The sequence below is a fragment of the Monodelphis domestica genome, chromosome 3, assembly GCF_027887165.1.
Source record: "Monodelphis domestica isolate mMonDom1 chromosome 3, mMonDom1.pri, whole genome shotgun sequence".
In the NCBI taxonomy this organism is placed as follows: domain Eukaryota; kingdom Metazoa; phylum Chordata; class Mammalia; order Didelphimorphia; family Didelphidae; genus Monodelphis; species Monodelphis domestica.
The window spans coordinates 260,516,425-260,541,548 of NC_077229.1; the positions used below are offsets into that span (position 1 = coordinate 260,516,425).

General features: G+C 37.7%; 1 protein-coding gene across 8 annotated transcripts in view; it reads right to left on the reverse strand.

Moving 5' to 3' along the window:
- The window catches only part of MTCL1 (microtubule crosslinking factor 1), a 166,431-nt gene extending 144,949 nt beyond the window's left edge, over window positions 1–21,482 (reverse strand). For all 8 annotated transcript variants that reach the window (XM_056823678.1, XM_056823674.1, XM_056823672.1 and 5 more), the window contains exon 1: window positions 19,204–21,482. In XM_056823678.1, the coding sequence (XP_056679656.1) occupies window positions 19,204–20,391 (1,188 nt within the window). In that variant the 5' untranslated portion in view covers window positions 20,392–21,482. The remainder of the gene's footprint in view (window positions 1–19,203) is intronic.
- Window positions 21,483–25,124: the final 3,642 nt, after the last annotated feature.

Below are 25,124 nucleotides of genomic sequence, written 5' to 3' on the forward strand. Positions count from 1 at the left end.
TACTTTGTTTTACTACACATCTTACTGGAATCCCAATACAGATAATACTTGCTCTTGGTTTTAGACAGATACAACTTATCATTTTGAAAATAAAGTTCTATTTATTCCTAGTAAAATAGGGTTTTAATAGGAATTGGGTATTGTATTTCTTCAAAAGCCTTTTCTAGGGGGCAGTTGGGTAGCTCAGTGGATTGAGAGCTAGCCCTAGAGATGGGAGGTCCTAGGTTCAAATCTGGCCTCAGATACTTCCCAGCTATGTGACCCTGGGCAAGTCACTTGACCCCCATTGCCTAGCCCTTACCACTCTTCTGCCTTAGAGCCAATACACAGTATTGACTCCAAGAAGGAAGGCAAGGGTTTAAAAAAAAAAAAGCCTTTTCTATATCTATTGTCATAATCACATGATTTTCCCCCTTTTTATTGATATAGTTAATTATGCTTCAGTTTTCTAAATACTGAACCAGTTCTGCATTCCTGGTATAAATCCTCCAAAGTAATAGTATATAACCTTTATGATATATTGCTATAATCTTCTTGCTAATATTTTATTTACTATTTTTATATCAACATTCAATTAAGAAATTTGTCCATAGTTTTCTATAGTGTTGTCTCTCTCTAGGATAGGTATCAAAATTATATTTGTCACATAGAAAGAATATGGTAAGCTTCTTTTCAAAATTATTTTTAAATATAACTTACAGTATTATAATTAATTTTTTTCAATGTTTGCTGGAATTTACTTGTTAATCCATCTGGTCCCGAGGGTTTTTCCCAAGGAATTTATTTATGACTTATTCTTTTTCTAAGATAGAGTTATTTAAGAGATCTCTTTCTTCTATAAATCTCAGCAAATCTTTGTAAATATTCATTTCATTTAGTCTGTCAGTTTTATTAGCATATAGTTGAGAAAAATTGCTTTTAATGGCTTTTAATTTCACTTTCATTGATGGTTTTTCACCCTTTTCCTTTTTAATGCTGGCAATTTGGTTTTCTTTTTAATTCTTAAAATCAAGTTAGCCAATGGTTTGTTGTTTTTCTTAAATATATGTATATGTACATATATTTTAAAAAATCAAACTAATATTTATATATTTTGATATAGTTTGATTTTTTAACTTTCAATTTCATTAATCTCTCCTTTGAAGTTTATTAGGATGTTTATTTGGATTTTTAAAATTTGTTCTTTTTCTAGTTTTTTTAAAGCTCATTCTGAAATTATATATCTATTTGTTCTCTCTTTTACTAATGAAAGCTTTTAGAGATATAAATTTTTCCTCAAGTACTGCTTTGGCTGCATTCCACAAATTTTTAATATAATCTCATTGCTATTCTCGCTAATGCAATTATCAATTGTTTAGGACTTGTTTTTGACCCATTATTTCTTTGGATTAAGTTTCAAATTAATTTTTAATATACACGTATGGCCTTTTATTAAAAGTAATTTTTAAATTACATTCTTCTTGGGAAAGGGTACATTTAATATTTCTGTTTTTCTGTATTTGTGAGGTTTTATGGACTAATATATGTTTATGGCCTAATATTTTTGTGAAGGTATGATATATAGCTAAGGAAGAGGTATATTTTTTTCTATTCCTATTCTATATCCTATAACAGTCCATGATATTTAACTTTTCTAACATTCTATTCATCTCCTTCACCTCTTTATTTTACAGTTAAGATTTTTTATATCTGAAAGGGAAAAGCTAAATTCTCCCACCTGCATAGTTTTATTCTCTTTTTTTTCTCCTGTGGCTCATTTAACTTTTCCTTCAAGAATTTGGATGCTATGCCATTTGGTACAGATATGTTTAGTAATGATATTACTTAATTGTCTGTTGCACCTTTTGGCAAAATGTAATTTCCCTGAATATATTTTCTTATTAAGCCTATCTTTGCTTTTGTTTTGTCTGAGATCATATTATCTACCTCTACCTTCTTTACTCCAACTAAAGCATATAAGATTCTGTTCCAGCCTCTGATTTTAACTCTGTGTGTGTGTCTCTATTTCAAGAATGTTTCTTTTAAACATATTTAGGTTCTGGTTTCTAAACCATTCTCCAATCTACTTGTATTTTATGGGTGATTTCATCTTATTTACATTCATATTTTTAATTCCTAGATTCTATTCTATTTATCCTTTTCTTTTTTCAACCTGTCCCCTCCTCAAAAATTTTGATCACTACCTCCCTTTAACTATCCTTCCTCTTCCCAGTTTCCCTGTCTCTTAGCCCTTTCCCTTCTTACTTTCTGCTGGGTAAAAGGAATTTTTATACTTAACTGTGTGTGCATATATGCATTATTCCATATTTGAACCAATTCAGATGAAAGTAAAGTATTGCATAACCTCCTTTCACTGTAAAAACTTGTCCTTGTTTGTATCTCTTTTTGTGAGATTTCCCCAATCTTCTTCTCCCTTACCCTATTCTCCCAGTGAATCATTCTTTCTCATTCTTCCATTCTTTTTTGGAGATTATCTCAACAAAATAGCCTTATATCTAAGTCCTCTAACTATGTAAACTCCAGATAACTACCTTAATAATGATAAAATTAGAAGTAACATGTGTCATCTTCCCATAATGGAGTATATACAGTTTAATCTTATTAAATATCATGGTTTCTCACTCATATTTAACTCAATGCTTTTTGAGTCTTATTTGAATGTTTGAATAACAGTGAATTTCTATTCACTGGTGGTCTCATCAGGAATGCTTGAAAGTCCACTATTTCATCAAATAGCCATTTCTACTCTCCCCCCTCCCCCAACCCCAAGGATTATACTCAGCATTGCTGGATAGATTATTCTCACTAGTCATCCTAGTTCCTTTACCTTCTAGAATATAATATTCTATACTCTCTAATTCTTTAGCATGGAAACTGCTAAATCTTATACTATCCTAAATGTAGCTCTATTGTATTTGAATTTTTTTCTAGTTGCTTACACTATTTTTTTCCTTTGATTTAGAAACTCTGGGATTTGACTATAATATTCCTAGGATTTTTAATTTGGAGGTCTCTTGCAGGAGGTAATTGATAAATTCTTTCCATTTCTATTTTGCCTTTCATTTCCAATATAACTGGTAAGTTTTCTTTTATAGTTTCTTGAAATATGATGTATAGAGTCTATTTTCTTTGGCTATGGCTTTCTGGTAGTCCAAAAATTCTTAAATGCTTTCTCCTCAGTCTGTTTTTCAGGTTAATTGCTTTTTTGTTGAAATATTTCATATTCCCCCTCCCCCCATAGTTTTGGTCTTTTGACCTTGTTTTATTGTAACTTCAAGTCTCATGAAGTGATCAGCTTTCACTTGGCCAATTCTAATTTTTAAGAAGTTATTTTCTTCAGTGACATTTTATACCTCTTACCAAGATGTTAGTTTTCTTTTGATAGTTTTCTTGCATTACTCTGATTTCTTTGCCCAATTTTTCCTCTACAAATACTATTTGATTTCAAAAAAATCATTATTTTGCTCTTTTTTATTCCTTTATTTAGCTCTTCTAGTAATTCTTGTTGGCCTTGTTTCTGATCTGACTATTTGGAGGGGAATTTCCATAGTGAAGTTCCCTTCAGGTGTGAAATTTCAGGTTCCAACCAAAAATAACAAATCAGGACATAGATATGTTCCTATTCCTCATCTACTTTTGTTGTCCTCATTCTAAACCACTCTGCTTAACTCCATGCAAAAGTTTATATCTGGAGTATAAAAACTTTTGCATGGAGTTAAGCAGAGTAGTCTACTTTCTATGTGTTTCTATACTCCAGAGATAAACTTTACTAAAGTATTGGGAGGGGGATGGTAACTGGGATATAAGATTTACTGTGTGTGTGGACTAAGACAATTTTTGGAAGAAAGGAAATTAATGAAAGAGTACATTATAGGATTATTGGTGATTAATTAACACAGCCCAATAAACCCTCATTCCCATTCATTTAACTGTGTATTATTGACTGCTCATGAGAGAAAATTTCTTACACAAACCTAACTACACTAAACTATAAACTTTTACATTATTGCTCTGTTCTAGGATTCTTGCTATTAATTGTTACTTCTGCATTCAATCAAAAAAGTCAGAGATCTATTGATAGTAAAGAGCAACTCCCCCCCCCCCAAGCTAAAGTCACCTTCTTTGTAGATGAGATATTTTACATTTACTTTTAGTTTTTCAGTCTTTTGACTTGTTTCATGATTTCTTGATGTCTCATGGACATATATTTTCCAATTCTAGTGTTTAAGGAGTTATTTTAGTCAACAAAGTTGAAGTTCAATCGCACTACCAAATTCTACTAAAGTATCTTTTCATTTTCTTCAGTTCAGTACAACAGATACTCTAACAATTGTCATGGAAGAAAGAGAAACAAAAAAAATACAGAATAATGTGTTGCTTTTTGGAGGTAGCGGTCCATAGGACGTAGATAGTATTCCATTTGATCTATTTTTAAAACTATTATCATTTTCTTTCTAGAAATATATCCAAGGTAGAAGTTTTCTTCCTCTACATTTTTCATATTTGCATCATAAAGAACTAACCTAGTTGACAAATTATTTGAAAAAGCTTTACTACCCTTAAACAACTAAATGAATAAAGTTCATTCTGTGTTTCCAAGAGTCTTTATAGAGTTTACATAATGATGTATAACTTCTTTGAAAACATCAATAATAACAACAATAACTAGCATTCATGTGCCAGATACTGCACTGAGTGATTTACCCTTTGCTAAGTACTATAATGTCTAATAAAGATGTGTAAATACTAAAGACAAAATGAGTTAATCTTCAAGAGCAATGGCTGTTAATTAGCTGTCAAAATCATTGTGTAGGAAGGTCTGGTTTGATTGCCAAAAGTGCCCTCCTTATTCTTCATGAACTAAATATTTTGAGTTCTCATCTGAAAATCTTACATGTCTCACACAAGCTATTTCCAGTTCTTCCTATATTTTTAGCATTTTTGTTGTTATCTATATTTCATAGGGATACTGAAGAGAATTAATAAGAGCATTTGAGTAGAACATGAAAATATTTTCTGAGTGAGAATACTCGAAAGCAGTGCTTTGAGTTCTTTTGAAGAAACATGCCTTATAAAATATTGTAATACTTGCACTACCAACATTCTAAGAAAAGCAGTTTGTAAACTTGAGAAGACCTGAATTCCAACAAATAACATCTGACTAATCACACATACCACTTCAGGGGTTTTATAATAACCTAGTGAGGTAGGAAATTCAACCACCAGTGTATAGATGAGAAAAAATGAGGCTAAGTGAGATTGTGATTTGCCCAGTCACATCGTGCTAGTAGTAATTAACAGTGCCAAGATTTCAATATAGATCTCTTGATTCTAATATCAGCAATCTTTCCACTTTATCATATGCATTAAATGTGTTATTGTTTAAGTCTTTTAACTTCCTCAAACAAATTCTGTTTTAACTTTTTATATTTCATAAAATTTGAAATTAATTAAGATTATTACTTTATTCAAGACAGCATGCATATTCATCAGCGGCAAATTCACCTTCCTCCTAAAATTATTGTGATTATACTTTTTTTTTTAACCATTACCCTTCCAACTTAGAATCAATACTAAGTACTGGTTTCAAGGAAGAAGAATGATAAGGAGTAGGCAAGAGGGATTAAGTGACTTACCCAGAGTCACACAGCTAAGAAGGATCGGATGCTGAATTTGAACCCATGTCTTTCTTTCTCTAGGACTGGCTCTTGAGCCACCTAGCTGTCCCTGATTATACTTTCTATAGAATATAAGCTCCTTGAGGGTAGGAACTGTTGTCATTTAAGTTTTTGTATCCCTCAATGACTAGCACATGGCCAGGCATATGGTGCTTAATGAATATGTGTTGGTTGATCCAGCAAATAATACATGCTCTAAGGCAATGAAAGAACAAATTTAGGATTCTACTATCCTTTCTTGATATTTCTCCATTAAAATCTAATTCTTAGAAAAGTGTTTTCCTAAATCATAGAAAATATAAAAGTATGTTACATATGATTTCAATATAATAACATATTTTATAATACTATAAGTAATATTTTGGGAAAGTGTTTTCCTACAAATATAAAATTATATATAATATAATATTATGCATGTGATAGATATAAAGATATATAAAGTTAGTACACATAGGGTAATAGAGTTTAAATTATGAGCAAAAAGATCTCCCATATCCTCATAAGGAGAGGAGACTTTGGCTATTTCAAAAGAAAACATTGAACAAACAGAAAATAACCTCTGTGGCCTGCTTCAAACTAGAGTTTTAATGAATAAGCGTGGGAGAATGAGAGTTTAATGAAGACGTGTGGGAAGATGACCAGAGACTGTTCATGCTTTTGCCTTCACTTCACTTCACTTGCCTTCACTGTGATTCTTGTGGCTTTTTCTCAACTAAGTGAAATAAGAGAGCTCTTGTCTGTTGAAAAAAAATATTGGAGCTGGACAAGACTTCAAAGGCACTTGGTCCAACATCATCATCACAATTAGAATATCTGAAAATCCTATAGCTCTTTAAGGTTTGCAAAGTATTTGATCTTCACAACAAGTCTGTGAAACTGGTACTATTATTATCTCTATTTTATAGATAATAGAGTTTAAGCCCAGGGTCACATTTCCTCCATACATGATCATAGAGCTTTTATTGACAGGGTTCTAGAGAAGGGAGGCAGCTAGGTGTGCAGGTCTGAAGTCAGAAAGATTCATCCTCCTGAGTTCAACCTGGTCAAGTCACTTAATCCTATTTGTCTCCATTTTCTCATCTGAAAAATGAGTTGGAGAAGGAAATAGCAAGCTACTCCAGTATTTTTACCAAGAAAACCCCAAATTAGCAGGGTGGGGGAGGAGCTGGTGGCTCAGTGGAATGAGAATCAGACCTAGAGATGGGCGTCTTAGGTTCAAATCTGGCCTCAGATACTTCCTAGCTGTGTGACCCTAGACAAGTCACTTAACCCCCATTGTCTAGCCCTTACCACTCTTCTGCCTTAGAATCCTAGTATTTAAAAAGATATCAGTTTTTTTAAAAATAATAAATCAAAAGAGAGGAAAAAGAAAAAAGGTTCTTTTAGTCAAGTTAGCAGAGCAAAGAGAGCCACTCACCTGCCACACTTTACCAAAAGCACAAGCTCAGAAAAAAAGAGCCCCAGAGCATGGGTCTCAGCCAAATTTATCTGCTAAGCATTGTCAATGTGGAATCTAGAGATCCCTTGACTTGTAGCTTGGAGGGATTTGGTGATCCCCAGTTTATTTAGTTTGAAGACAGAAACACCAGGTTTGACCTTGTCATATCACACCCTCCATCGGAGGATCCAACTCAGGACCTTCAGCTTCAGAGACTGACATGCTGCCTACAGCGCCAAATCTTAAAGTCTACTGTTAGTCTGAGATCAGTGAAGTAGGACTTTCCCTCAGGGAGGAATTGTCATATGACAAGGTCAAACCTGGGGTTTCTGCCTCCAAACTAAATAAACTGGGGATCACCAAATCCCTCCAAGCTACAAGTCTGGGGACCTCTAGATTCCATGTTGACAGCGTCCTTATTTAAAATGAGGATGTAACTTAAAAGGATGCTGGGAATGTAGCTCAGGTATTGCAAATTTTCCATCGGCACAGGAACCAATACATAGTATTGATTCTAAGACAGAAGGTAAAGGTTTAAAAAAAAAAGAGAAAGAAAGAAAACCCCAAAAGAGGTCAGGAAGAGTTGGACACAAATGAAATGACTGAATGAGGAAAGGGAACCAGCAACCTCCTGAGCAGCCTGTTCCACTTTTAGATACCTTTAACTGTTGGGGATTCACCTTATATGAAGGCTAAATTTGCCCCTTTGCTAAGACCACCAGCTGTTCTGTGAACCAAACAGAAGAAGCATAATTCTACTCTCTTGTGGAAGTCCTTCACACATTTGAAGATAGTTATTATGTCATAAGACAATAACCTGGAGCTGGACTGGATCTTAGAGACTACCTAGTCTAAACTCTCCCCACATTTTGAATATGAAAAACTGAGGTCCAGGGAGGTAAAATTATTTTTTGTACAACAAAAAAGGTTGTACAAGTTGTAAGTAATTGAGTCAGGCTTCAAACCCAGCTCCTCAGATTGCAAATTCAGTATTCTTTCTACTCTACAGCACTGCCTCTCCCAGGTTTTACTAAGACTATTACAGGCTAAATATCCAAAGTTACTTTAATGCTAGTGTAGCCTGGTCTCCAAGCCCTTGACTGTCCCAGCTTGTCCGTGTACCCAGTACTAAATATAATAGTCCATACATGGTCTGACCAAGGCAGAGTCTATCATCTCCCTTGTTCTGGAAATGATTCTATTAATGAAGACTAACATTGCAACAACTTTTTTTTGGCAGCCACCCTACGCCTGGTTCATGGTGAACTTGCAATCCACAAAAGATTCCCAGGTTTTCTACACATAAACTCCTACCTAGACCTCCATCCAATAATTTTGAACAGTTGATAAAGAAAGCTAATCTTGAGAGTGAGATGGAAGAAAGCTAGTACCAACAGATGAGATTTTGGCCAAAGGGCTAAGCAGCTCTTTCACCTCGTTTCCATATGAATCTCACTAAAGATAGAGTCTTCAATGATAGCAATCAAGAGCTACGTAGACCACCTCCTCAAAAAAAAAAAATGATGGTCAGGATGCATAATGGGACATGTATTAGTCGACATGACCTCTGCAGGGATTTATTTTGCTTGATTATGCAAATTTGTAACTTTTTCTTTTTTGTTTTTCTTTATTTTTTCCTCAATTGGGGTGGGTAGAAGGGAAAGAAAATAGAGATTAATTTAATTTTAAAATAAAAAGTAGATAAAGAGCATGATTCAACTTAGAAATTTTTAAGTTAGTGAAAGAAATGGTTTCATACAAATTTTGCTTATAGAAAGTTTGCTTTTAAAAGGATTCAAGTCACCAAATTCCTGAAATTATTTGCTGCTCAAATAATGTCTTCAAAGAAAAGTGGGGTTAATCTACAACATCTCCTTTTCTTAGACTAGAAACCCAGGATGAAACCCTTAGTTGTTTGAAGCAATGATCTACAGATGGAAGACAAAACCAAACCAAACAGGAAGTCATACACACCTCCAAGAATGACAATAGTTCAGTCTATCATTCTTTTACTTAATTTACAAATGATATTTGAGCTACTAAAAAAGGGGAAAGAGATAACATGGCAGTCAACTCTTATTCATAACATAGCATTTTTTAGAACTAGAAGAAAAATAATGATTTATTTTTTAATTCCTTCATCAGTATAAAATTAACTATTACTAGAAGCATTTAGAAAGATTATAGAAGGGGGGCGGGGGCAACTAGGTAGCTCAGTAAATTGAGAGCCAGGTCTAGAGATGGGAAGTCCTAGGTTCAAACTTGGCCTCAGACATTCAGACCCTGGGCAAGTCAATTAACCTCCATTGTCTAACCCTTACTGCTCCTCTGCCTTAGAACTAATACATAGTATTGATTCTAAGATGGAAGGTAAGGGTTAAAAAAAAAAAGAAAGATTATAGAAGAAATTATAAATACTTGTAGTAGTAGTATGAATAGCATGGCCATCAATAGTTGTTAAGAACAGAATGACAACAACAAAAAAATTTAGGAGGCCATTACAACAAATTTTGGATAAAAAATCCCAGTGTAGAATTATTTATATCACAAAACTTAAAAACATGTGTTACATGTAATTTGAACTAATTACTAAGTTGTGTCTATGAAACAATTTTGAGATTGTTAAAAGAAAAAAGTCATTTTGCACAGGCAGAAATCACAAAGAAAAATCTGAATGATATTCAATGCCTTTTATATTAAGTCATCAGTGTCACTTCTATCAAGTACATAAATGCTGATCTATTACCTAGCTGAGAGATTAATCTGATTTTAAAAGAATGTTTTTCTTGTAGAAGAAATCATCTAATCACACCAGTGTTGAATTGTCAAAATATATTCCTCTTCAAATTAAACTTTACTATGGACCTCAAGCTAAAAGAAAAATGGTGCACTGTATATTGGAGAAAACATTGAATGAAACTATATATTTTTAAATATTTATGAAAATCCATAATTATCCTTTTTCAAATTTCAAACAAAAAGCACATTCCTGGTTTTTCATATGCACTATTTTTTGGGATTTATTCAAGTTTTTGCATAAATTATTCAACTCTAAATCAATTTTTTTCTGTTTCAATACGCTTTCTTCAAATAGATACAATCTAGACAGTGGGAATAGTCATCTGGCTAGTGTTACAATAATGCATTCTACTGGGAGCTTCAGACAGAAACTATTGTCTCTTATAATATACAAATAATCCACTTCATTTCCCCCTGGACAATGGAAATGTTTTGAGCAGAGTCACAGCTGTGGCTAACAAGGCCTTTGGACCTGCTACCATTGTTTACCAAACTGATATTTCACTCCAGCAGCTGATGAACTCTGAGTTTCCAGTGATCTACATGATTTTGCCTCCTCAGATTAATGCATCTATTCTTTCACATGACTAATACAGATTAGGTGTGGAAAGGAGAGTTGTCAGAAAAGAATGAGGAGTAACTTCTGCTTTGAAAAATGAAAGAGGGAGGGAAGAGTTAGTGAATTAAGAGAATAAAGGGGGTTAGTTTAAAAAAATGGAATCATACAAGTACAGCTACTGCTTGCCTAGTAGTATTTCTGCTCTTAACTTTATGGAGCTTTTGAGCTCTGGTCAGCACAACTGTAGTTGTAGCCATTAAGGATCTGAGGACCCTCCATAATCACTTAACAAACCCTATTTTGCTGACATAGCCTAGAAACACTTAACTGAAAACAATTATCAAGAGAAAATAGAATATGTGAAATAGGATCAAGGACATACTATGTAAGAAGTCCAGTGATTTCATGTTAGGGGAGAGGAAGGCAGAAGGATGAAAAAGGTGACCAGCCTTTTGCAGGATTTTCCATCTAACTCCATTGATTTGTATAGACCATAATTATCATCAAAGGAGTAAAAAGGCATGAAAAGGCATTTTTTCATTCCAAAATTTTAGTCTGAGACACTCCAGACAGTCCCAAGAGAAAAAAAAGGTTTTAAAATTATCTTAAATTGACTAAAGACAATAATAGAATGAAAAATCTCATTCCAAATAACTATGAAATACATAACCTGGGGAATTGACTTACCAAAGCACCTAAAAGACATAGATTCAGTTACAAAATGTTCCTTAAAGAAATAAAGAATAGTTTAGATAGTAGAGGAACATTCAGTGCTCATGGCTAGGCCATGCCAATATAATAACAATGATAATACTTCTAAAGTTAATTTACACTTTTAATGTTCTACCAACCAAATTACCAAGTGGATGGTTTATAGAACTTGATAAAATAATAACAAAATTCACCTGGAAAACAAATGATCTAGAATATCAAGGGAAAAGATGAAAAGCAATAGGGATGAAGGAGAAATGTACTTCTGGACATAAACTATATAAACTATATAAAGCCAACCATCATCAAAGCCATCTGGTATTGGTTTTAAAAATAGAGAGAGAGAGCAGTGAAACAGACTAGACAAAGTAGAATCAGAAACAATGGAACTCAATTACCCAGTGTTTGTTAACTTAGAAAACATAAATTACTTAGGAAAAAACTCTTTAGTTGAGAAAAACTCCTGGGAAATCTAGAAAGAAAATAGGCTTAAACCAACACCTTATATTACATTCTGCAATACATTCTAAATGAATAAGTGACCTTAATAGTAAAGATTATGCTATACACATTTTAGAAGAGAAGCACATTATATACCTTTCACAGCCATAGATAGTAGCTGTATTCTTAACCAAACAAAAGGTAAAGTCAAATACAAAAGAGAAAAAAAAAAACTTTGATTACATGAAAATAAAAGGCTTTTACAGACAAAATTAATGCACCTAGGATAAGAAGAGAAATAGTCAAATGGGAAAAACATCTTTCAAATTTCTCAATTTGACAAGTGTGTGGTATCCAAGATATATAAACTACACTCTCTCTCTCTCTCTCTCTCTCTCTCTCTCTCTCTCTCTCTCTCTCACACACACACACACACACACACACACACACACACACACACACACAAATAGCCATTCCCCAATGGATAAATGGCCAAAGAATATGAAAAGATGTTCTTAGAAGAATTACAAAGTATTCATAATCACATAAAAGAACACTTTAAGTCTAATAAAAAAGAAATGTAAATCAAAACAACCCAGAGGTTTCCTTTTACATTCTTACAAATTGGCAAAGATAACCAAAAATGGCAATATTCAGTGTTGGAGGATATGCTGAATGATAGGCACACTAATACATTGGTGGTGGAGCTATGAAATGGTACAACTATTTTGGAAAACAAATTGGAATTATGCAAATAAAGTGATTACAAGGTCTATTCTCTTTGAACCAGAGACTATTACTGAACATATACTCCAAAGAAACTAACAATAAGAAGAAAGTCCTCCTATGCACCAAAATATCTATAGGAACACTTTTGTTGATATTAAAAAAATAGAATACAATGTAGATGCCCATCAACTACGGAATGACTAAAGAAATTATTGTACATAAATGTAATCAAATATGATTATGCTGTAGAAATTATTCTGATGAATATAGAGAAGCATGGAAAGATCTACATGACCTGATATAGAGTAAAGAAAGCAGAAACAAGGAAACAATATACATAATATCCATAATGTAAACAGAAAGAACCACACACCAAAAAAAAAAAAAAGAATGTAACCAAATGATAAAAATCACACATAAATCATATGAAGTATGAGAGGACATCCCCAATTCATCCCTTCATAGAGGTAAAAAGTCCAGAAATGCTTATGTTTCCAGACTTTTTCAATGTATTAATCAATTGTGGCTTTTTTTCTCTTAAAAGTACTATTTGTTATGGGGGGGTACTCTGGGAGAAGAGGAGAGGGATACTTTGGATAACTATGATGAAAAAAGAAACAGAAGACAGCAATTTTTAAAACTTAAGGGGAAAAAAGACTAAAATTACTATTACCTTAGGGCTGACTGGTGTCTGCATCACAAAAGAGCTGAAAGCACAGGGCTTAAAGTTAAAGAGCTGACCAAAGGGATAGGATGTGGGATTATAGAGACATATGTAAGAGACCTTAGAGCAGGGGTCCCCAAACTTTTTACACAGGGGGCCAGTTCACTGTCTCTCAGACCATTAGAGGGCCAGACCAAACCCCAGCCCTAACCCTAATTTCGAGTAGTATACACAGTGTGGAATCCCCTCCCCAGATCTCCGCTCACCATACTGATGTCTTCCATTGTGCAGCCACATAATCCTTTGCTCAGTGCCTCGTTCTCAAAACAAGGCACCATGCAAAGGATTATGTCACTGAAGGTAGTACTGTACATGAGTGATGCCGCACTTTGCAGCACCACCACATACAGTGATCCTCTCACTGACCACCAATGAAAGAGGTGCCCTTTACATAAGTGCAGTGGGGGCCGGATACATGACCTCAGGGGGCTGCATGTGGCCTGTGGGCTGTAATTTGGGGACCCCTGCCTTAGATAATATTTAGTCCAGAGGTTCTTAATCTATTTTTGTGCCTCATAGACTCCTTTGGTTTTTTTTATGGAATCTATGGATCTGTTCTCAGAACAGCTTATTGCCTACATTCAAAACCGAAGGAAATACTAAATTTCAGTTAGAGAATAAAGCTATGATTCTCCCCCCCCCCCATTCACAGAACCTATGAAATTGGATCCATAGATGCCAGGAGAAATCCTGATCTAGTCCAACTTTCTAATTTTTAAGTCAGAAAACCAAGACTTGGAGAGGTTAATTGACTTCCACAAGTTTATAAAGATGTTAAGTGATGGAGCCAGAATTTAAAACAGGAATCCTCTAACTCCAAGGCCAGCACTCTTTTTACTACACACACTTCTGCACCCCATCATTAGAAAATGTCAAAAAATGGCAGCAAAATGCAGAAGTGGTTTTGCAAAGACATCTAGCAGAGAAGAACTCTGGGAAAACACCCAGTAGAGAGCAGTATTATAACATGGGGCAGAATAGCATGTTAGAGTGCTGAACTTGGGAGTCAGGGAGATATGAAATCAAAATCTGCCTTACAAATTAAATTAGATCCTAGACAAGCCAATAAAAAGCCTTTCTGTAACTTAGTTTCTTCCTCCCAAAATGAAGAAGTTGGATTCAATGAATTCTTAGATCCCTTCTAGCTTTAAATCTATGTTCCTATGATCATCAAAGAATATCAGTCACAGTAAGTCTGCAGCATTAGGGAGATGATGTGGCCCTCAAAGTATATTCTCTCTTCCACTAGTGGTGGCACAATTTGTTTGACAAAATACCCCTGTAATACAGTTTTGTGGGGTGGGAGAATATTTTTGTCACTAATTTTGCTATATTTTTTACTCAAGATATTTTGTTTAAACCATGTGGGTATGCATGCACATATATAAGGATATATCCAATGTGTGTGTGTGTATAGTTGCTCTACCTCTATTTTTTAACCAACACCAAATGGCTTTGATGATTACTGCTTTATAATACAGTTTGATGTTTGGAAGTAGATTTCTCCTTCATCCCTATTGCTTTTCATCTTTTCCCTTGATATTCTAGATCATTTGTTTTTTCAAATGAATTTTTTTTATTATTTTATCAAGTTCTATAAACCATCCACTTGGTAATTTGGTTGGTAGAACACTAAAAATGTAAATTAACTTTAAAAGTATTATCGTTGTTATTGTATTGGCATGGCCTAGCCATGAGCACTGACTGTTCCTCTACTATTTAATTTATTCTTTATTTCTTTAAGGACCATTTTGTAATTTAATCTATATCTTTTAGGTGCTTTAGTAAGTCAGTTCGCCAGATAGTTTATGTATTTCATAGTTATTTGGAATGAGATTTTCCATTCTATTATTGTCTTTAGTCAATTTAAGATAATTGTTTAACCTTTTTTCTCTTGGGACTGTCTAGAGTGTCTGACTAAACTTTTGGAATAAGAAAGTTCCTTTTCATGCCCTTTTTACTCCCTTGATGATAATTATGGTCTATACAAATCAATGGAGTTAGATGGAAAATCCTGCAAAAGGCTGGTCACCTTTTTCTTCCTTCTGTCTCCCTCTCTCCTCTGACACAAAGTACTTCAAACATAGGATAACTTTCTATGAACTTGCATGTTGTGAGGGCCTGGACATTTCTTTTAACATGTAGAAATACTAAAGAGAGCTGAGACCTTTAAGAAAATATTTTTTTTCCTGAATCCATCTTTATCTACCATCACAGCTAGAATAGATTTACTCTAGATAAACCATTGTTAATTCTCTGTGAGGACAAAACAAAACAAAAAATAACCTAACAGAAAACTCCACAAAAAAATAACCAAACTTGAAAGATATAAGCACTGTTAAAGGGTATTCTTTGAGAGGCTTGTTGTGAGCACATGGTGAAGAACCATTCACAGTTTTTCTTGGATAAGCTCCTACACACAAAGGAATTAAGCCACCATGAAAAGCAGATGAGAAAGTAAAGCACTAGTTAGAATGTTAATGGACATAATAAGTCCTGAATCTTTCCTTCTTATTTTTTGTGAGGATCAAATAAGATAATATTTGTAAAGCACTCAGCAGAGCACCTGGCATGTAGTAGACATTACATAAATGTTAGCTATTATTATTACCCCCCATGGATGCAGCTTTTGATAAAGCTTTTTTCCCCTAGTTAGAGACATGCAATTTCTTTTCTTGGATCAAGAACAACCCAACCCAGAAAGACTTCAGGGACTTCGTGCACATAGCACATTTGTCACTTTAAAATTAGAGCTTGCTGAGATGTGGTTTTTTAAAAATTGTCTTTCATTTGAACTTATTAACACAATAAGACTTCTTCTTATGGGTTTGTTGGTTTTGCTCTTCAGTTTAGTGACTTTTTATTCATTCCAGCTCTCCACAGAGAGTGAAAAGTTTCATAGGAATGGTGGCAGCAGGACCTCAAAAAGAAAGGCAATATTTCATAGGTTCTTAGCTTTCCTGGACATCCAGGTCTAAAATTTCTAGGATAAGAAATAAAATCAATTGACCATGAGTTTTATTAAGTTCACAGAATCATAATATGTCAGAGCTAGAAGATATGTAGGAGATCATCTAGCCCTGCTCTACTCCCCAATCTAATAGAGGAAATTATGGCCCAGAGACTTTTCCAAGGTCAAGCAGTTAGTTTATGTGAGATAGGACTCTTGCTATGAAATAATGTATTAATAGACAAACATTATTTGTGAACTGGTCTCACATAGGATAAAAGTTCAGAATATCTCAAGAAGTGATAGTGAGAACACTATCACTAGACAGGAAACAATAGGGCATAGCAAAACAGTACTAGACATGGAGAAAGTACTCACAAACCTTTAGAAAAATTCCCAAAGTCCTATTTTGTCCCTAGGTTTAGTTTTTTTCTCTTTTTAAATTAACAAAAAAAAGTTTAACTTAAATGCATATATGATATTAATTGTTCTTATTTAACAACCAACTCTTCCAGATTGCCAACCCTTTTATCTTCCTTTCTTTGCAGAGGGGATGATGGGAAATAGGTCACATGGATGGTCATATCTGGTCCTAGAATATACTCTAGGGAGTACAACATCATTTTCAAGAAATTAACCATTTCCTCTGGGATTTGATCTGCCATTTGCACACATCCTGCCTAAAGTGTCCATTATGAGCTAACCAACCATAGAGAGGAAAAAAAAAACCCTAAGGAAGACTGGTCAAGTAACAACATTTTAAAAAATCAGTATATCCTCAAAAGAATGTCCTTAATTCTTGTCTCTGGATAAGACCAGAAATGATAAAAATGAATATCCACACTCCATCTGTAGAAGAATCAATTATGCCAAAAGTTACCAGAGAAAAGAAGTCCAAAATAAGACACAAAAATAAATATCCAACAATGGATCTTGAAATGATGGCAGACTATCTTTTAAAAACCAAGAACTGATGGAGAGTATCTTTTTAAAAGAAAATGGCTTCTCTCATGATTGTGTAGTTTAGGGCTCAGCATTTTTGAGAATATTTTAGAAGGAAGAAAGTCCAGTATTTACATTAGGCTAATAATATTGTTCATTTTGCTTGTTGCCTTTTGAACTTAACTTTGTGGCCAGTACAAAGAGGTAATTGTAATTAAACATTTACCTTTTCCTTTTGACACCTCTCCCCCAGTGAATTAATATTGTCCTTCTTAGAGCCCCAATTTGCATATTGCTCCTTTCTTCTCGTTAATATTAATGAGGATTGCTATTATTTAACTCTGTTGGTTAAAACACCTGCTAAAAGATCCAGTATGGTAGATTTAGTATTTGTATGGGCAAGTTAATTGATATACTTGGGACTGGAGGGAATCACAGAGATCCCTCTAGTCTGGGAACTGAAGTCTTGGTTATAAGATTTATTTATGGTCATATATCCAGTTCATGGAAGAATTAGGACAAAAATCCAGGTCTTCTGATTCTCAATTCTGTGGTCTTTCCAATTCATCATCATTCTACCCTGTGTTTTAGACTAAATAATTCTCTCCAGACACCACCACTAACATATAAGCTGTCTTGAAAATGTATGTTCTTGTTTATAAAAGATAGCTCCAGAGTATAGATGGATGAATGAATATAAGTCAATTACTGCTACTAGACAAAATAATCTCACTGGAATGTCCAACTAGATAGTCTGGGGTTGAGATTTTTGGATTGGGATATTTATATATTAAAATAATTGTATTTATTTCTTCTACTTGGTAATATTTGCTTTGGGTAATATAAAATGAAGACCCAAAGAAACTGACAAGAAAGATTATATTAATAAAATCCTTGTTTTTCATCTTTTCCATCTTTTTGCATTCTAACTAGCATTCAGACAGGCTGGTTATGCAAATGACCCATATTATCAGACTATTATTTAGATATTCCTTTCTGCATGCCTGATCCTAACAGCTTCAAAGAAAAGCCAGAGACAAACTATGAGCCATTATACAGGATAACTGTGGGACTATTGTTATGTGGTTCCTATTTTCAGACAACACAGGGGGAAAATTAAAGATATAGCAGCAGAGGGCAGATGGAAGGCTATTCCCTGGAAAGTGCTGTTTGTGTGTACCAAAAACAGAAGCTTCTCTTGGCAGAAAAAAGGAAAACAGCTTTGAGATTCCTCTGATAATTACACACCAACTAATTCCAACTATCTCAATTCGTGTGGCACTTTTCGTTTCCAAGTTTCCTGACACAGTTTGTCTAATTCAAATACTACCACCAGTTCTAGGTTTGCATCTCTTCCTTTCAGGTTGACCATCCTTATTCCAGGTCAAAACAGTGTTTCTTTATTGACGGAGGATTCTGCAGCTTAGTGGATAGAGCGACGTCAGACCTGAATTCAAGTGTATCCACCGACATATATTGACTGTGCAACTGGACAGATCACGTTATTCCTCACTGCTATAGACAACTCTCTAGGACAGTAATTGCAAAAATGCAGACCTGAACTGGGAGAGGGAGTTTCTTCACCTGCAAGCTCCATACCAATTAAAATCACAAGTACATTTGTATCTGCATTGAAGTCTGATCCTTAGTCCGTAAATCTCCTCTTTCAGGAAATACTAAATCCTACAAGTGGTCTTACTTCTATTCTGCAATTATTTTCAGGAATACAAACATATTTTCCGCGCTAGACTGTGAACACAAATTTCCTTTCCTCTGTTTGTTTGTTTTTTTACCTCAGTAGAAATGAGGGTCTGCAGTAATCTTGCTGCTCATTAATTTAGAGGGGAAAACTAACACATCTGTTCTCTCTTCTTAGCGGCGAAGAGACGCATTAGCATGAAGTAGCAGGCCAGGAACAAGAAAAATCAAAAGGCAGGGAAAACCTGCCAAGGGCAATTCCCATCCGCCCACCCCCAAGCTCCCACCATTCCTTTCTTCCAGAGTTTTCTGCCCAATTTAAGTATTAGGATGTGTAGGGGCGGGAAAAGACAAGAGGGGAGGGGGAGAAGACTCGCCAGTCTTTTAAATCTAGCGGTGGTGGCCAGTCCGCCCCTCCCGCACCAAGTAACTCGGGCTGGGAGGGAGGAGCCCTGAGTGGCAAGGATGTGATCAACAAGCTCTCGGCTCCCACCTACCTTCAGACTTAGTCAAATTTCCCTCCACCCATCTCACCTTGAGATAGTCGTTCTCTGAGCGCAGCTCCTCCATCTCCCGCAGCAGCTCCTCCTCCTCCTCTGCTAGCACCAGCTGCTGCAGCTCACACGGGCTGGGTGCCTGGTTGGTACCGCCGCTTCCAGGCCTCGCCTTTCCATCTTCTCCAGGGCCACCCTTCCCGGAGGCCGATCTTGGCTGGGTTCTCCCCCCAGCATCTTCTCCAATTCCAGACCCCACCAATCCAGGGGGAACCACTGAAGGGCTGGCCCTGCCGCCCCCGCTCCCAGGGGAGGCACAAGAGGGATAGTGAGGTCCAAGGGGCTCAGGGCTGCAAGGCTGTCCCCCTTTCCCGCTGGCATTAGGGTTGGGGGCTCCCCGTGGCTCCCGATCGCTGGAGCCGGTGCCTGACTCGGCGTCGCTGCTGGCTGTCGGGATCAGGCGTTGTTCATCAGACAAGGGCTCAGAGGGGCAATCTGACAGGTCCGAGCTACTGTCTGTGTGGCTGATGCGGGTACCCAGAGCCAGGGAACCAGAGAAGTTGGGGGCTTGAGCAGTGGGGGCCGAGTGGCTTGGGCTGGTCAAAGAGCAGACAACAGGAACTGAGGCAGGAGTTGGAGTCTGAACTGTCGTCCCTTGGGGCCCAGAACCTCTCTTGCCTTTACGGCCTTTAACAGTGGCGGTCCCCTGTTCCCCACCTGTAAGCGGTGTCTGTGGCTGTGTCTGTTGCTTTCCAGCCTTCGAGGGCTGTTCTCCCGTTGGTGCCCGGGCTGCCTTCTTGCTGCAAGCGGAGGACTTGGCATTGCCCCCCTGCTTGTTCCCTGTTCCTACCCCCTTGTCCTTAGCTCCCAGTTGGCCTCCCCCACTGCGTCGGGAGAGCCGGCTCTGGGTGGCCAAAAGCCCGGGAGACGGCGGCGCCTGCGATGGAGTAGGATGCGCCTTGCCAGAGAGGCTCGGGGATTTGGGTGCTGATGGAGCGGTCGCAGGAGATCTGGAGGTGGAAGAAGAGGCGGCAGGGGCTGGACCCGGAGCCCGAGGATGAAGATCCTTCAGGAAGGGTCTGGCGGGCGAGGGAGTGCGTTGCAGCCGCTTCTTCTCTGCCAAGGGGTGGTGGTGGTGGTGGCGGGGGTGGTGTTGACCGTGTGGTGGCTGCTTCACGTCTGTACCACCGCTGCTGCCGCTGCCTCCCGTGCCGTTTACAGTCTCCATGATCCCTATGAGCTGCGGAGGGACAAAGTCTGAAGTAGCCTGGGCCGCTGTAGCAGGGGAATGCCAAGCGCTCGCAGCCTCTGAATCCCCGACGAATCTAAGCAAGAGCTATGGCAGCAGGAGCAGGGGCAAGAGCAGCAGTCCTCCACCTCCCGGTCCTCTTCTTGGTATAACGCAGCAGCAACAGCAGCTTCCAACCTTCTTGTTTGCTCTCTCATCACTTCTATTTCTCACTCAGCCTCCAACCCCCTGGCCCCCCAGCCCAAGCTGCGACACCCCCTCCCACCCGCCCTCCCAACTCTCCTGCTCCTCGGTAGCCTCCGTTCCTCTCTAAGCCCTGGTCTGCTTGGGTGAGAAGATGCCCCCAGCGGAGCTCTCCGACGCCTTCCTCCCTCTGCTCCCGCTTCCCCCCCCCTTCCTCCCTCCCTCCCTCTTTCTCCCTCCCTCCCTCCCTCTTCTCTCTCTCTCCCTTTCTCTCTCCCTTTCTCTCTCCCTTTCTCTCTCTCTCTCTCTCTCTCTCTCTCTCTCTCTCTCTCTCTCTCTCTCTCTCTCTCTCTCTCTCTCTCTCTCTCTCTCTTTCTCTCTCTCTCTCTCTCTCTCTCTCTTTCTCTCTCTCTCTCTCTCCTCCTCCTCCTCCTCCTCCTCCTCTTCCTTCTCCTCCTTCTCCTCCTCCTCGTTCGCTCTCGCTCACTCTCTTGCTTCTTCTCCAATAAAACTGATGCTGTGACTCAAGTTATTTTTCAACAGCCCAGCATCGATTTTTCTTCCCCTTAATCCTAAAAGAAGAGAGCTCGCCCCCTCCTCCCTGTTCTTTCTGCCGTTGCTGGCGGGGCCGCCACCGCGTTTGTCTCTTGCTCAGACACCTTCATTCATCAGCTCCAGCACTTACAATTACACACACTCACTTATCCTTCCTATCTCCAGCTCCTTTCCCATTCCCCAACCACCCCAGCCTCCTTTGCTTGCTGCACCCTTGGCTCCTTCTCCTAAAAGACAGAAACTGCTAACATCGCAGCTCTCTGCCTCTCCTCTGCTCCTGACGCTAGGGCAGCTCTGTGCGCATGTTCAGGTTCTCAGCCAGCCGGCAGCCCTGTCTGGCTATTTACAAGTGTCTTCCTTCCACTACAGCCTTGGTGCGGGGGTGGTGGGGGAAGTGGGAGAGGTGGAGGAGGGTTATGCATATGTGTTTCTGAAGGCCGTTGTCCAGGCTTTGTTCCATATCCCTCTACTGTTACCCTCCAACCGTGACTTCTCTAGGCCACTGAAAAACACAGCTCAGGGCCTCCATTACTAGGGACTGGGTATTCTGGAAAGTGGGTCGGGGTGGAAGGCTGGAGAGAAGGAAGGTCGGTTGGGGTAGATTTGGAGGGGGAGGGAGGAGAGGGATTGACAATGGTATTTATTTGGTACCTTTTGAAGGACCGAGTGGGCACTGTGGGTCCATGAGGGTTAGTTGTGTGTATGTGTGTGTGTGTGTGTGTGTGCGCGCCCGCGCGCGCGCCCGCGCGTGTGTGTTTAACTTGTAAAAGGGATTGGGAGGGAAGGGTCTTGATAAATATTTCCTGTCTGAAGATGAAACACAAGTAGATATGATCAGAGCCTTTTAAAGTTAGAAAGAACCTTAGAGATTATTGGTCCATTCCCTCTTTTTTTTTTTTTTTGTAAACCGAGGTCTAGAGAGAGAAAAAGATTTAGGCACCGAAAGACTGACTGGTAGAAAGCAGCTAACCCAAGATTGGAGTCTTGGTCTTCTAACACCAAATTCAGGGTTCTTTCCACTATATAACATCCAGGTCTCCCCTCCACATAGGTTATGGTTCAGCAAATATTGTCTCCTTGCTGATCCTCAAACAGTACATCCCATTTCCAGCATCTGTGCCCTTGGCTATTCTCCAAGTCTGAATTGTTCTCCCTTCCTACTTCCACCTTTCAGAATCCCTGATTTCATTCAGAATTCAGCTCAGGAGTGCTATTTCCTACAAGAAACATTTCCCAATACCTCTAGCTTCTAATATCTTCCCCCCAACCCCCAAAGTACCTTGTGTAAAACTGTTTCTAAGTCTAAAAGACTGAAGCGTTTCACCGTCTCTCTCTCTCCAACAAAATTATTTCTCTTCTTTGGACCCAGACAAGTAGTTCAAAATGAATTTAGTACTGAGAGAGTCTGGTTTCCAGGAGTTAGGCTCCATTTTCTTTTACTTTTCAGTTTGTTGAACTCCCACCTTGATGCTCCCTAGGGACAAATTATTTAAAATTTAGGTTCCCAAAGTGAGTAATAAAAAAAGATATTCTGTATACTGTAAAGCAGGGATAGGACAGATCTTTTGTTTCCTACAAACAAATGACATGCTAACAGATGCAAAAGGCTGACAGAGTGCATTGACAGAACTTAAAACATGATTCAGTAATTTAAGTTGCAATCATTATTATACACTCTTAGAAAGCTGAGACTCAAACCCTAACTAGACTTAATAGCAACTGTTGGAGTGCTAAATAGGTATAGTCATATTTCACCTGGTTTCTGAAGTACTCCAAGGGCATAATTCTCCACCAGACCTCCAGCATCCATTCACCCTCAAGCCTGAATACTTGTATTTTTATGCTGATGGAATCACCTATTCAGGAAAGGAAATACAGTGAAGAAGAGGTAGCTCTTGCACAAGCTCACCTATTCAAATCCACTATTCCACCTGCCAAGTGATTTACAGTTGAACTGATGCTAAGATAGCAATCCCTTTCCTACCCTACTGTGAAAATTGTGATGACTGATGAAGAGTCAAAAAAAGAAAACAGTGTCTAAAGATGGGGGTGAGAGAGGGCAAAGGGGCCACTCTGGGTTTTCTGCTTCATACCAGGGCAACAAATTCTTTAAATTGATGAGATACAGAATGGCTGGAAGTAACCAGGAAGTTAATCATTCCCAGAGAGCCCAAATGCTGAGTCACATGTGGTCAAGGTAGTAAGTAGGGAATATCTTCATATCCTCTGTACAACCCACATTATATCTGTATTTATTCTGTATGTGTTTGAAGTATATGTGCATAAACACATATATGTATATATACATATATAAAATTATATATTTAGTCACATATAAATATAGGCTGTCTTCCCAAAGTCCTAATATTTAAACAACCTCCCAAAACATGTTGACACAATTAGGACATGTGTGTATATATGTACACATATATACATACATATACATGCATACATTATTCACAAAGAGCTTGAAGGCAGGAGCTGTTTTGATTTTTGCCTCTGTATCTCCAAAACCTCACAAGGTGGCTACCACATAGAAAGCACTTGGGGAATAAGGGTGTGTATTCATTAAACATTCTGTATTTGTGTCTTTATGTTCCTGTTCTAGGGATAAATAACTTCTCAGTGGCTATCTCCAGTCCAGCAATATCTTTTGATGATTTCATAGCAAAATGCTCTCTCTAGCCCCTCAGTCTAGTATTATACTCTTAAATCCATTGCCCATTCCCTAAGGCCAAGAGCTCCCATCTTCTAAGAGATCAGTGGGGGAAAGGGTGGCAGCTCTGGGACAGTGCTTGAGCTTCCTGAAGACTGGTTATGCTGCTGCCTCCTGGTGAGAGTGTTTGGGGTTTGCCAGGGCCAGTTACTGTTGCAGGATGAATTATGGCATTGTGACACTGGGTTTGGGGAGAAAATATTGCAAACTCCATTAACCTATAATGACAGCAACTTCCATTCCTATAGGCTTTTAAGATTTGCAACACATTTTCATTAGCTCAGAGGATTATGAAACCATTCAGGTTTGGCCGAGATGCCCTAACTGGACACTAGTTACCTTCTATAATAAAATTTTACATGGTGACTTTTTTTTTTAGGAAAAAAAGAAAAATACATTTTTATTGATTTGGTTTTTATTGATACTTTTAAAAATGGTCATATTTTTTAGACCTAGGAAGGTCCTTGGATATCATTTAGTTCAATTTTGATCCCTTTCTTTTCCCCCTTCCTGTAGCACACCCATTTTAAGAATGATGGAGGCAGCAGCTAGGTGATTCAGTGGATAGAGAGCCAGGAATAGAGATAGGAGGTCCTGGGTTCAAATCTTAACTCAGACATTTCTTAGATGTATGACCCTGGGCAAGTCACTTAACCCCCATCACCTAGCCCTTACCTCTTTTCTGACTTGGAACCAATACACAGTATTGATTCTAAGACAGAAGGTAAGGATTTTTTTTAAAAAGATGGAATTCCTAATCAAGTTCACATACTCAGCAGACCCCAGACTAAAGTCCAGGTCTCCTGTCTCTTAAGGCTCAGCTCTTTGTCCTATGCAAAGTGGATAGTTGGCATACTATCTAGGATACTAAAAATGTCTTCTACTACTAAAAATGTCTTTTGTTTTTGCAGTTTTACATGATAACAAACGAAGAGTAGAAGGAAGAATCAATTTATTTCTGACTATTGTCCTGCCCTTTCCCAATCCAGCTAATCATCTCATATAAAACTCATATAAAACTGTTTAAAAATATAGAAAAAAAGCAGTTCAGCAAAAGTAATCAACCCATTGACTATGTTCGATGGTTTATATTTGCCTTTGTGGTTCTGTTTACTTCATTCCACTCTAGTTTATATATGCTTTCCCAGTGCATCTCTGAATTCTTCATATTTGTCATTCCTTACAGAGGAACACTCTTATCTTTATTAACTATAACATCATTATATTAATGGTCCACACTTAATTTAGCAGTTTTCAA